The sequence below is a fragment of the Andrena cerasifolii genome, chromosome 2 (assembly GCF_050908995.1).
Source record: "Andrena cerasifolii isolate SP2316 chromosome 2, iyAndCera1_principal, whole genome shotgun sequence".
NCBI lineage: Eukaryota > Metazoa > Arthropoda > Insecta > Hymenoptera > Andrenidae > Andrena > Andrena cerasifolii.
The window spans coordinates 10,774,323-10,789,284 of NC_135119.1; the positions used below are offsets into that span (position 1 = coordinate 10,774,323).

At 43.2% G+C, this 14,962-nt stretch overlaps 1 protein-coding gene across 1 annotated transcript in view; it reads left to right on the top strand.

The window, feature by feature from the left end:
* Window positions 1-14,962, top strand: part of LOC143366449 (uncharacterized) — a 79,756-nt gene that overhangs the window by 53,730 nt on the left and 11,064 nt on the right. Inside the window, exons 2-3 of the mRNA XM_076807545.1 lie at window positions 3,843-4,553; window positions 9,861-10,032. Coding sequence (XP_076663660.1) covers window positions 3,843-4,553; window positions 9,861-10,032 — 883 coding nt within the window. The remainder of the gene's footprint in view (window positions 1-3,842; window positions 4,554-9,860; window positions 10,033-14,962) is intronic.

The following is a 14,962-nucleotide window of genomic DNA, read 5'->3' on the forward strand; positions in this document are numbered from 1 at the left end:
AGAATTAATAATTCTTTAAAGAATTATTCTTAAGGATTAATCATTTTTTAAGAATTTATTTTTAAGAATTAATAATTCTTTAAGAATTTCTTTTTAAGAATTAAGAATTCTTTAAGAATTTCTTTTTAAGAATTAAGAATTCTTTAAGAATTTCTTTGTAAGAATTAAGAATTCTTTAAGAATTTCTTTTTAAGAATTAAGAATTCTCTAAGAATTTCTTTTTAAGAATTAAGAATTCTTTAAGAATTTCTATTTAAGAATTGAGAATTCTCTAAGAATTTCTTTTTAAGAATTAAGAATTTATTAAGAATTTCTTTGTAAGAATTAAGAATTTCTCAACAATTTTTAAATATTAATAGATATTTAAGAATTTTCTTTCCATTAACATTTTCACAGGTAAAAATTCTCGTTCTGGTTTACAAAATATTCCATTAAGGCCGCGAAGTTTTCAAATCACCCTCGAGTATTTTTAGTTTTTAATAATGACTTTGGTTCAATAGAGAACGACCTTTTACACCAACCTATTGATTTGTTTGATTATGATTCGTCTTTTAAGTTATGATTTGAGCAATGATTTAATCTTCTGGTATTTGTCGCGCCTTCGAACCGGTCTCAATTTGTTTATTACTGGAGCGTGGGTATATTTAGAGGTTCCACGAGGAAGCGAGAGAAAAATCCAGGTCAATTAACCTGCTCTCTGCCGTTCGAGATATCGTGGACAGCTTACGACACTGCCATTACTGGGACAAGGTCGCCGTGGAATCTGGAATGTCCTCTGAAAAACGATTCCGGTTCGGATCTCGCGCGACTCGGCGCGAACGAACGTGCATCGTAGGATCCAAATCCCGCCTCGATGTTAAAAATGAAAACGGGCTCAAAAGCAATCTCAAATTTAGGAACGAATCATTACTAGGCAGCAAACACAATCTTTTCTAGAAAACATCTCATTGGGTGCAATTTCTTCGGAATATCAAGACTCCTTATTCTGTAATAAAAAATACCACGGCATTTCAGGAACCTTCCCCTACAAACTGGGTTTTTTTGAAACCCCGAACCACTTGCAGAAATGTCTCAAAAAATGAAATCATTTTAAGCAACGTTTTGCCACTCTTCCAGCAGTCGAGTCTCTGTAATTTTTTTTAAACATTCGTCCGAGTGTTGTATCATTTTGGGAAATATACACTTTGCGCAGGGAGGTTCAAGGAACGACGTGGTATATTTTAATGCACGACTTTCGCGTGATTTTTGGTTACTTGGGGGAGGTTATGAGGTCGTAGGTGGTTTTAAATATCGGGGGGTAAATATTGTTCGTGGTTTCGAGGGTTGTCGCCTTTTCACGAGGGGGGTGGTTCAGAAAACAGAGTGCAACCACGATACCTTTGTGGACGGAGGGCCCTCGCAAGGGCCAGACGGCGTTTCCACAAAGTGTCAGGCTTTTCCTGGCTCGAGGAAGCATCGTGCCCCTCCCCCTCGCGTGCGGCCTTTGTGCCCTGTTTGCAAGTAAAATATTTGCCTCGCGAGACGAAATTGTTTTGCGCCGTGCGCCGTTGAAACCATCTGCCACGATTACTCCCCCGATCATTGGATCAGGTTGCGCCACGGGGCCCTATCGGGGGCCCGTTTCCGTTTTTCGCGAGATTTCCACCGCCGCTCTCGACTCTCGGCCATTGTATCCACAGCTTGCGCGATGATATTGTCCCTTTTCGGGTAGGTCTGTTTCGGAGGGTTTATCGAATTTTTCAGGGGTGCTCGAGGGGGTGCGGTGGATTTCAACGAGTTTTGATGGAACTGAGGAAATTGGTGGGGAAGTTATTGAATTTTTCAGGGGATTTTGATAGCATTGAAACAATTAGGGGTTGTGGGTTATTTAATTTTTGTGTGGTACTTGAAGGGGTACAGTAAATTTGTGGGGGTTCTGGTTGCATTGTGGAAATTGGGAAGGTTCGTCGAATTTTTGAAGGGGTACAGTGGATTTGAGAGGGTTTTGACAGAATTGAAAAATTAGGGGTGGAAGTTATTACATTTTTTAGTGGTATCTGAAAGGATACAGTAGATTTGAGTGCGGTTTGGTACGGTTGTAGAAAGTGGAAGTGAAAAGAGTCAGGGATTAGAAGTTATATTTATATTTGTGACGTTTTGTCTTAATTGTTGGGTAATTATTTAATATCTTGCGATTGTGTGCAGAGGTTGACGCGATATCGCGTTTCGCTTCCGTTTTATTTTTAATACAACGTAGAAACTTGTGAAAGTTACATAGTAGCGTGCCAAAGAAGCGTTACTTTTGTTCCTACAGCTTATCAGTTTCGAGAAAAATGTACCTGATCAGTGCTGAGTATCTGATTCACATTATTGGAGAATTGAGGGGTGTAATTGGGACGCAATAAATTCCCGGAATCTTGAATGTGAATCTGCAATCTGACGTTCTAAATCGGGAACTTTCGATTGGGATACATATTTTCCAGTTTCTGTGGAGAAATATGTAATCGTACAAAATTCTAACATTAACTTTGCTGGGGAATTTACTATCTTAAAGTGTAACGACTCATCGACCTATTTAATCCCCCCTGGCACAAATTCAATTGCACGATTTACTTAAAATTGTATTCCAGGCCCTCTAATCCCACTTTTACATAGAGAAACACTTGCTTATAAAATTCCATATAAAACCTCAGTCAAATTACTCGAATCTCCCTCTGAACATCCAAATCCCAAAACCTAAAATTCCCAAAATCGTCTCTTCCTACCCCAATCACCCAAAATCCCCCTACCTCATCCTTCTACCTCTAATTAAATCGTTCGCAATCCTCTTGTGCTCCTGGAACCCTAAAATCATCCCCACAAAGAAACATCCTCGCACTCGGAACCTAAATACCACACAAAGAAAAAAACAAAATTCCAAAAACCATCTCAAACTATCCACATCCTTCTCCAGCTCCCTAAACTCCCACTCCCACTTTAGGCGCCTAACCCAATACCCCAAATTCCCGAAAACCATCCCCCCGTCGGCCACCCCCCATTACTCATCACAGTCCACCTCCACAGAAATTCCCCGACATACGAGTCGCCAAAAATTTCACGCGTCGCGTGCCTGCAGCGCCGCAAAAACGCATCCATGCCTCTGAACGCCAGTGGGCCCGCAGGGTGGAGTCGCGCGTGGCCGCTTGCCACGTTGCGTGCACACGCGCGCGCGCGTTCTACTACTTACCCCCAAGACAACGCGTTTACCCCCCTCTCTCTCTCTCTCTCTCCCTCTGTGTATATATATATATATATATATATATATATATATATATAGAGAGAGAGAGAGAGAGAGAGAGAGAGAGAGAGAGAGAGAGAGAGAGATACAGTAGCAGTGGTGAAAAGGAAGTTTAAAATTTTAAACTGTGACCTGGATGACAGAAATGATAAATAAGATTTGCCCACAAATTTCTAAACTCACCGTTCCAAAATAATTTGCCCAGAGATGGGCAAAATCTTTATCCGAATAAAACTTTCAAACAACGAACACAATTTTTTACCTTTCAATCGTTATTTAAAATTCTTCTTCAGGCAAAGATTTTGCCCGTTTCTGCTTCACCCCCCCCCCCCCCCACTGCCACCGAAAAACCTGCACCCCTCCCTCGCCCTCTACCTTGCATTTTCCTCACGTTTCCTCATGCACGCAATAAAGCCCACATTATCATCATCACCGCGCACACACTTACACGTATCTCCGCCGAGGCACGGCCCATGTACACGGTTGCACACATCCGTACGTGGATCAGCCGGCTAGATGAAGCGGAGAGCCGTCGAGATAAAACACACTGTAAACGGCCGGGGTCTGGTCGGATATTTGGTTACAGGGAGGCGGCGGCACGTGCGCCGTAGCTCCGGGCCAGGTGGTGGAGCTCGTGCCGTTGAAGGAACAGAGGAGGCAGCGGGGGTGGGAGGCCCAGCCGAGCCTGGTGCCGTTGGAAGGGGAGCAGGAGGATGCGAGGCTGTCGCGGCCAGCCCGATCGGGGAGCTTGTCAGTTCACCGGTGGCGGATGGCGAGGTCTGCTGCAGCGACAGCAGTACCACCAACTACCACCACCGTCCTCACCACCTACGACTCGTCCGCCGTTGCCACGGCCATCGGCCCGCGCAGCAACAGCAACAGCAGCCGCACCACCGACGTAGGTGTCACCAGCGAAGGGACGGCTCAGAAGGGGCCAGCGAGCAGCGCGTCGTCGACGGGGAGGCCGACGATGAGGCTTCGTGCAAGGCCCAGCCCGCCGTCGCTCCTCACCGGGACATGCACCAGCTCCACCATATCCATCACCACCACTACCACCACCACCGGCATCTCCGCCACCTTCACCAGAGACTGCGGGACGACAGGCCGCCCTGCGACCGGGACGACGACGCCGCCGTGGATCGCCTGTCCCCAAACGACGCCCACCACGCGGATGCTACCACCGCCGCCGTCCACGATCACAACCCTGCCACCGTCACTGCCATGACGAGAGGATGCAGGATCCCGCCCTACCTCGCCACTCTGCTCATACTCTCCTACACGCTGTTCGGCATAGCAGGTTAGTGGACCAGCGTTTTATATTCGCGCGGATAGTTGCTCTATTCTGTGCGCCACTGTGGATGGAGCAAGTTCAGTGACGACGGTGTAGAGGTTCAGTGCTGAGTAGAGAGAGTCCTCTACTCTGGAAAAGGTGTAGGGGTTAAATTGACCCGAGGGTGCTGGGTGCGGTTCGACCTAAGCTGAATATCACAGTGGACGTGTTATTTGTTGCTTGTGAGATTTGTTGGACAGAGGAGAGTTTTAGAGCAGACAGAGGTCAGGATGTAACGTGGAAGATTATTTTCAGGTGTATAGGAGTGTAATTACGATGGGGATGTAATGTGGGAAATTATTTTGAGGTGCATAGGGTGTAATTATGACGAGGGTGTAACGTGAGAGATTATTTCGAAGTGCATAGGGTGTAATTATGATGAGGATGTGTTGTGGAAGCTTGGTTAGGGTGTAATTATAATCAGGATGTAATGTGGAAACTTACTTTGAGGTGCGTAGTGTGTAATTGTAATCAGGATGAAATGTGGGACATTATTTTGAGGTGTATAGGGTGTAATTTTTTATCAGGATGTAATGTGGAAGCTTACTTTGAGGTGCGTAGTGTGTAATTGTAATCAGGATGAAATGTGGGACATTATTTTGAGGTGTATAGGGTGTAATTTTTTATCAGGATGTAATGTGGAAGCTTACTTTGAGGTGAATACGGTGTAATTGTGATCAGGATGTAATGTGGAAGCTTGATCAGGGTGTAATTATAATCAGGATGTAATGTGGGAGCTTACTTTGAGGTGAATACGGTGTAATTGTGATCAGGATGTAATATGGAAGCTTGATCAGGGTGTAATTATAATTAGGATGTAATGTGGGAGCTTACTTTGAGGTGAATACGGTGTAATTGTGATCAGGATGTAATGTGGAAGCTTGATCAGGGTGTAATTATAATCAGGATGTAATGTGGCAGCTTACTTTGAGGTGCGTAGGGTGTAATTGTGATCAGGATGTAACGTGGAAACTTACTTTGAGGTGCATAGTGTGTAATTGTAATCAGAATGAATTGTGGAACATTATTTTGGGGTGTATAGGGTGTAATTTTGATCAGGATGTAATGTGGAAACTTAGTTTGAGATGAAAACGGTGTAATTGTGATCAGGATGCAATGTGGATGCTTAGTTTCAGGTGCATAAAGTGTAATTATTATGATCAGGGTGTAATGTCGGAGCATATTTTGTGATATATAGAGTGTAATTGTGATCAGGATGTAATGTGGAAACTTACTTTGAGGTGCATAGGGTGTAATTGTGATTAGAATGTAATGCGGAAGCTTAGTTTGAGGAGCATATGGTGTAATTATGATTCAGATGTAAGGTGAGAGCTTATTCTGTGGTGCATAGGGTGTAATTGTAATCAGAATGTAATTTGCAAGCTTATTTTGAGGTAGATATGGTGTAATTATGATCAGGATGTAATGCGGAAGCTTATTTTGAGGTGCATAGGGGTGTAATTAAGAATTATACTAAAGATGTGCTATGAAACTATCCGCTGTTCAAAGTGAGTTTGTTTGTGCCGAGATTTGAACACGTTTACATTGATCCACAGAGTTTACATACCTCTCCCAGCTATTATACTATAGTTGAAGGTGTTTGAGCTGATGGAAATGGAGCTAAGGAGTTATGTACATAATGTTTTGAAGGTGCTTGAAGTATCGTGCTATGTTCCTTCCACACAGAATTCACTGAATTGAGTAGTTAAGACAGTGGTGCATTTTTGTTCAGTGAATATTGTGACCAGTGGTGCTCTTCGCGTGGTAGACTTTGAGAAGCTGGTTTTCTGTGTACATAGTTGATTATTCTGAGTTGCGTTTCATGGAAAGAATCGCCATTTTGTGTGGCTTCTACTTTTCCTCGTTCGAACTTGAGTCAAACAATCTGTGATACTTTTTTAAATAGACAGAAATTGAAAATTGGGTCCTCGTGTAGCGTGTTGCTCTTGTTTAACGCGAAAACAAACTGTTTCTCGTAAGAAAAACGTGGAATTGAGCGCTTTGAATTTTCAGTTCCTTAAAACCTTAATTTCTTGACTTATTTCAAGTTTTTTGGAGTCCAGTTAATGTGTATCCTCGTTTTCAGAGTTTCGTACGATTTTAACCCCTCTCCTGCCTAAATTTCTCAGCGCCCATGGAAATACTTACCACAGAGCAGAATTCTATCTCGCCATAAAAACCAAGAATCTTAAATTCTAAATTCACTACCTTCTGCACAATTCAATTTCCTAAAATTCAACTCAAACATCCCCACATATATCTGCCACCCTATACCACCCTTCAATTAAATCTCTAAATTAAAAACTACCAAATTCAAGTACCCACAGCTCCAACCACCACTCCACTTCGAAATTCCTCAAGAATTCTAATTAGCCACTCCCAATTAATTCTTCAAAAATTCGTTATATTAGCATCACATTGCAAAAGTATTTTATTTCATTCAAAAGTATTTTATTTTATTCAAAAGTATTTTATTTCATTCAAAAGTATTTTATTTCATTCAAAAGTATGTTATTTCATTCAAAAGTATTTTATTTCATTCAAAAGTATTTTATTTCATTCAAAAGTATTTTATTTCATTCAAAAGTATTTTATTTCATTCAAAAGTATTTTATTTCATTCAAAAGTATTTTTAAAATTCCAACTGCTCACGTTAACTTCCTCGTAACTGTCTCTCAGTGAAGCCTCGCTTATATTCAAAATTCCAGTAGATTCGGCTGAAAAAAAAACACTCCAATTGCTTCGAGATGAATCGACGCTCTTTCCAAGCCATACACAAACCGATCCCCATTGTCCCTGGCACGTAAAACCCGATCCCAATTGATCGCGCGCGTGGCGACAGATTGCGACAGTGCAACGCGTGCATCGGTGCAACACATACCGCGCGCAAATTGCTCGATTTTGAACACATGGTATTCAAAACCTGCGAATCCCTCTCGAAAGGGAGCGAAGGTGCCATTGGACGACAGAAGGGGAGGGAAAAGAATGCAACTTGCTAATAACGATCCGCGGGAATTGCAACCCTGCAAATTTCTCCAAATGACAGGCTGTTGCGCTCAGTTCAACGCCCCAGCGGCTCGTCCCACCGAACAGTAACAATTTTCAAAAAAAAAAAATAATAATAAAAATAAAAACTGTACGCGAGTTCCGTCCACGAGGGGCATTTCTTTCTTTTGTATCTTGCATCCACTCGACCATTACCAAAATATAAATGATGGTAATAAAAAGTGGCAAGTTTGCGCGGAGGTATTACAAAGAAATTTTTTTTCAAAAAGTTGCACACCTTGAGGGTCCATTCATTAGCTCAACGTTTCATCAAAACTGAGGTCCCCTTCCAAAAGGGTTGTTCCACCTCTGTGCTTTCGACAAAAACACATTAAAACCTTAATAGCAGAGATCGAAACGCAGAACGTCCGCCGCGTGCGGGTCTCCTCCACTTACGTTCCCTCGCCACGCTCTTCGAACGCCCATCGGCGGTTCCCGCACGGCCACCGTCCACCAACTCAATTTCACCAAAAGCAATTATAATCTTCGATGATTATTCCCCCTATTTTGCAAAAATTCATCACCGCCCAGCTTGAAGATTGTCCATTTTCACGGTTTCGCCTTTTCCCCAGAAGGTGGATGTTTGGTCGCGAGGCTCGCCGGCCAGGCACGCGCAGACATTGTCGTGTCTGCGCGGCAGATTGCAGAATTATAACAGGTGACAGATAGAGGAGGCCCTTAGACGGGCGGATGCAACGTGCTCCCGCAGCCCTGTGCACACTGGAACGCGAGGAGCGCGCCGCTGCACCTCGCTCCTACCGCCATTGCGCGCAGCATGTGCTGCTGGTGTCCCCGAGCTTCGTGTCATACACGGTGGAATGTTCGATTTGCCGCAGGATCACGGATTTCTGGGATGCCTGCGGGCCCTTTTTACGCGGCTGGGTCTTGAGCATTGGAGGAAACCACTTGCCCCGATCTGGGCCGGCTAAGGGACGCTCGATCGGTTATTGGGAATGAGAGATTAAGGGGTTAGGCCACCTTGGATGGAGAAAAATTGCAGTCACTTTCGACATTTTTTTTTTAGGAAGATAATGAAACAAACAGAAAATTTAATATTAAGCCTGTTATTGTACAACTCTCGCCGGAAGAAATCGTATTTTTTTCTTTTACAAAATGGCGGCGGTAGAGCCGTGATACGCAAGATTTTAAGGAGCGACGTTTTCCACGGTGTTCAATCTCACGGCTATACCGTTTGACCTAGAAAAAAAAATCAAAAAGTTTTATTTTCTACATGCCTGAATCTAGTGAAGTACGTAGGGAAATTCAGAAAAAATAATTTGTCTCGGAAAAATCCAAAAACCGTCAAAATTAGCAGTGAATCCTTCCACACGAAGCTAGCAAAAAAATTGGACACCAAAAAGAACGGTTTCCAAAGTTAAGTTTTTTAGGTGGTCCCAGCTTTTGAAGGTGGAGGAAGGGGGGGTGGAATCGAGCAGGAGCACTTGGGCCCAGCCCCTAAATACGGTGGCCCTTTGTGCCGAGCGAGGCCTGGAAGCCAGTTCGGTATTTCTAAAGCGGGGCCCATTCGACAGTTCCTCTTCCCCCGTGCCGTTAATGGGATAAACGATGGTTGGCCTTTAGTCGTTACACAACTTAATCGAGTAAATTCGCCGACGTCGCCGCTTTCTCGCCCAGCCACCGCCATTGATCCACGGTTAACAGGACGATTGTGATTCCGCGCGAACAATGGGGGTCCCTGTTCAATGTCCCTCGAAGGGGGGGGGGGCAAGGTCGATTTTTCCGCGGTTAACGTTCCACGCTGTTTCCCGTGGATCCGAAACATTCACTTTGAAAACGATTGAAATCAAATTGTCGAGGATTTTTGGAGTCGTTGAACCTTTTTTTTGGAAGAATGGGATATTTGGGTATGAATTTCTGGAAGCGTAGGTAGTTTATCGAGGGATGAAAGGTGTCTCAGTATTTGATTGGGCCTGAATATTAACTGGTTTGAATATTAATTACTTGGAAAGTCTTTGTACGCTCTGTTTACTGTGGAGACTCGATAATCCGAAGTTAAGGCCCAAAATGGCTGAAAGCATTAGAGAATTTTTATTTAAACGCAGACGTTTCAGGGGACTTTGTGAGTGAGGAAACTCGTTGAAAACAGGAATTCGGATTATCGAGACTCTGTTGCACAGCCAACTATGGCCATTTCTGGGCCAGTTAATGGAAGCGTAGTAGTCGGCAGTTGATGTTTGTATTCTAATTTCTCCTGATATCTGTCCACAGACGCCTGTTCATCGCGGTCGACGCCGAAGCCGCGGCCACCGACGCCGACGCCTCGACCGAATATCACATTCCACATGTACACGTGTCCACCGGATTATGCGGAATGGTACTGTCTGAACGGTGCCACATGTTTCACCGTCAAAATCGTCGATTCCCTCCTCTACAATTGTTTGTAAGTACGCCACACGATTCTGTTTCTTTCGAACCCCTTCGCCATAGAAACTTATACACGCGATCATCTGCCCCGTGCGTGAAACGCCAATGGGCGTTCGGGGAGCACGGTTGCAGAATAGGGCTGGACGGTTTCCGCACGCGGCGGAGTGTTCTCACTCGAGTTGGAAAAGTTAATATCGTTGGCCAGCACCTTGTGCGTTTCTCCTGCTACTGGGAGCATTTACGCGTGGCTTGAGAAGTTGTGGGAGATGGAAATATATCTAAATCGAGGGATTCCTTGGGAGGAATAGAGAAATGGAGGAGGAGAAAATTTGAATTGTGGCGAGATACAAAAGTATTATAATTTAATAAGTGGAAAGTGTATTCTAGAGTCTGGGGTAGATAGAGGGGTGGATTTGTCAGCGTAGATGACGGATACGGCGAGTAAAAGTTCGTAGCAATAGGGTTTAGACAAATATATGGCAGTGTTGGAGCTTCTTTGACTACGAAATGGTCGTAGAAACAGCTGATTTCTTCGTTTTAAGTTAATGCACGAATGTTGGGGTACTGCAAATTGTAATAGACTTTAAGTACGTTTTAGTGTTGCCTTCACTGATAATCAGCGGATGTCAATGTTTGCAGGCTCAGGTACTAGTGTGTTTATACCTGGGTTAAGTATGATTCCGTATCTTCGAGACGGCGTTTGTAATGGTGGATGCAGGATGATTTACAGCCCTGTAAAGTCATTGCTGCCGGCCATTAAGGCTGACGTTTTTTCCGATATTTCCCTTCTGTGCGAACGCAGCTCTGCTAATGGGTTTCGCGGTGGAGGATCGAAGAGGGGTTGTAGGATTTTCAGGGGCAAATTTAAGGTGCTCGAGAAAATTGGGATTTTGGAAGAAATTTGGGATCTCAAAGGAAATTTTGGATTTTCAAGGAAACTTGGAATTTCGGTGGAAACGTTGTATTTTCGAGGGAACTTAGGATTTTAGGCGAAATTTAGAATTCCAAAGGAAACTTGGAAAATCAAAAGAAACTCAGGATCTCCAAATACATGCATAAACTTAGAATTTTTCAGGCGAAATTTTCGAATTAAAGATTTCTAGGGAATACGAATGAAAAGTTTCGTAAGAAATTTAAGAACCCTTTGAAACTTGAAAAATCCACCCCACGAGAAATTCGTCAAATATTCCCCGATTTCTACTCGCAGTCAGCAGACTATAGCCAGCTAAGCGCAAAGATTCCACGCACCAATTATGGCTAGATTAAAATCGACAATGGCGAGTCGCCGATAAGATAAGCTCCTTCGAATCGACGCTTCGGGAGAAACAGAATTATCTCACGATAGAACGATTGCGACATGCCAGCGCTATGCCTGGAACTTCATCACCGCAGGGACGCCTCGAAATCTTACGTAATGAGACACACCTTCGGTAAATACGACTAAGTCTGACATATTAGACGAAAATACTCGCGACCAACCGACACGGCCGAGACGTGCCAGCTGAGACGAACGAGTACCTTTCTAGAAAGCACAAGGAACCATTAAATCGTGAAATCAAAATCCCCAGGGGTCACGATTTCCCGCTTTTCACCATCCAGCTGACTAATCACAAAGCTGGTGATCCGAACGCTGCTGCCTTATGCACTAGGCAGAACAGCGAACCTCTAAATAGCTCGTTTAATAAACTTTCATTTCGCAAAGTATGAAGATCCTGCAATGCAGGAATTGCAATTGTATTGGAAGCTGTGAATAGTTAAAGATGGGAGTTGAAAGTGGATAGTTGTGTACTAGCTGAGAGATATCTTGTTTTTAAAATATCAGGTCGTCGAGGATGAAATTTGTAGAAAAACAGGCAAAGTTGGCTGATAACTTAATAATAAATATAATGATTTTTCAGAAATGATTTTTCAACTCTAACTTTGAACGCAGCTTTCACCCCCCAAATATGAAAACGGGGAAAAATAAAAAAACACGTGCTTCTTATTTTTCGGTACTCTGTAACATATCCAAAAATAAAAATGATCGAAGGCGGACACCTAAAATACTCTCCTTGTCAGTTCACGTGGACTTTTTCACTTTACCGATTTGAGCTAAATGCGTTAATATTGTTCGTTTGCTAACACCGAATTTCAACGATAATTCATAGGCACTCTGAGGTGGGTCAGACTCAACGGTGACCTTTAGTTCGTCGTTATAGACCTTCGATTGTGGGCGACCGCGTGGCTCATTTGCGAGGTCAAAGTTACCTGTACGAAATTTGGAGAACCAATTTGATACCGTCTGCTCTGTAGTAACGCTAGAGCCAAATACACTATTAATGTTTCGCGCGGTCTGCGATGCCTTAGTTCCACGCAAGAACTCATACTTCATAATAGTGCGAATTTCCGACCGTTCCATTTTCAACAAAATTAATTTTAAAATTTTTTTTTTAATATTTTGTAGCGCTTACAATGGTTTCTTTAAACAGGCGAGATATGTAACTTTCTAACCAAAAAAGAAACAGAACGGTGAAATATTAAGGCAATGTAAAATAATAAGCTGTTAAAGTTGGCAATATTCTTAACTACAAATTTCATCCTTGCCAACCTAATAGTAATGAACTGGAACCAAGGAAGGATTTTTGGAAGTAGCTAGAGGGATGATAGAGTGAGCCAAGGTTTGGAAAAGTTCAATGAAGACGCAGAGGATAGGGTGTCGAAGTGTTCATACTATTTATAGAGTACAAAGTTGCATCGAAAGCCAAAATGAGTTACATTAATCCCAGACTGATATTAGAAACTCCTAAGTGTCCCCAAATTGTCATTAGAGATGATATGCAAAATTCAGAAGACGATGTATAGTACACAGTTTCCAAAGAAACATGCAAATAATCACGAGTCACTATAACCCCATCTTCACAACCCCTAAACATCGGTTCATGCTTGCACAAAGGCGCACCTTACACCCAGCAGCCGCCATTTAACCCTCGGCCACGGTAGAGGGGCCTTTTTAGACCCAAGCGTGAAGTCACCAAGCGTAACAGTAGCAATAAAAACTCCAGAAATAAAAAAAAATCACTTCTCTACTGTTCCCCCTAAAAAGAGTACACATTTTAATCACTTAAAATGCGTATAGTAACCCACTGCAGTAGAAAAGTAAATATTATTTTTCTAAAGTTTTTCCCACAAGTAACAGAATACTTAATAGACTCAAAACTGACCCAGCCATCGACTTCCGTGCGATCGCTCTAATTAAATCCTTCGTGGCTGGGGGCCTTTTTTACCCAAGCATAAGGCCCACTTACGCAATAATAAACACTGCTAAAGAAAACCTCAGTTATCGATAATAAAATTGCACAAATATTGTGTGTCCACTTTTTGTGAAATTGTATATTTCTTTAATTATAAAGCGCCCTTGCACTTTCAAATCTCTTTCCCCCCTCCCAAAAAAGCGCTAAAAATGGACATGCAATATTTGTGCAGTAAGCCATCGATATACTGGGACCGACACGACAGGGCCCAAGGCCCAAAAACAGGCCCAGCCACCGACCGCAATGCGATCGCTCCAGCCGGCCACCGTTCGATTGTTAACGTTTTAATATCGACGCCGCGTGGAACCGAAACGGTCCCCGGAAGAACTCCCAGCACTCGAATTCCCAGAATTTCGAAATGCCCCTGACGGATGCCCGCCCGCGTGCGCACAATCGATGAATGGGATCCGGAGGATCTCGTCGCGACGCCTGACTTTTTTCTCGCTCACGCGCGCACCCTCCGTCACGCGGGGTTGGATCTGCCGGCGGCGTGGCTGGAACAATCGCGGGGGCGGAAAGGTGCCGGTAAAAGGACAGGATCGTTCGTCCTTTCGCCACCCCGCCGGACCAGTAATCCCCGGTTGCGTGCCGTCGTCACGTACGCCTCGGATTCCTGCGGGACTCCCATAGAAAAGCGTCGCAAGGATCTCTCGCTTTCTCCTCCGATCATGGACAGACACGTCCTCTTAACTGGTCGATCCTCGTCGATTCGTGAGCGTCGGGCGCAGGTACCATTCAAGGTCAACGGAGAGGGATCTCGGTGCCTTTGCAAAGGAGTTTCGAACGATTCTCCACTTGCTTTTCTGGTTATGGGAGGCTGTAAAGGAGGGTGTTATTTTGGGGGAAGTCGAAGGATTTCTAGAAAGGAGGTTGTATATTATGAGGCTGGGTTGTAAATAGTTGATTTGACTGTGATAGTATTCATAGAGCAGCTTCTTTAAAGGGAAGCGGGAAAGTGGGCGGAGCTAGAGCCCCCTCCGCAGCGCGTGCACTAGTTTCGAGGTCTCTGGCGATCTAGTATCGGGGCGATGTTCAATCTCGCTTTTCTTTATCCTTGTACGGATATTAGGGCATTTTTAACCGAATTCGAGTCATCACAAATCTTCACTCCTCCTTTACTAGTGTATTATTTCGACCGAAGCTTCTTCATATTTACAAATAACCGTCAATAATAAATAATAATTTTATTAATTTTATTATTTTAATTTTTTTTCACTGTAGCAATTTAATAAGTTCTTGAAACAGTAAACCCTAATAATTAAATGAACCGAGTTGTATTTTCGCATCCCCGTTTCTTGTTAACATATGATATTGGGTTAATCTCACCCTTTACTTATTCGTGGCACGTTTCAAATTCGGTGTAAGGGTTAACACCACTATCTTATCTTGTATGTTTTTTCTACCCCAATTTTCTTATCTCTCTAATTATGCTAAGTCCCTCGACTTTTATAAACCTACTTTACTTTTCATTTCTTTGAGGAATCTTGTAATCGCGAGGATAATGGAACTTTCTCTGCCATTATTTCAAATGTTTAAAGTATAACTGCACCGAGCTAACTACGTTAAAATTTGAATATTCTATGGTCTCAATCACACATCAATGATTTACAGGCGACACCATTGACATCTGTATATTAATCTAAAATAATATTCACA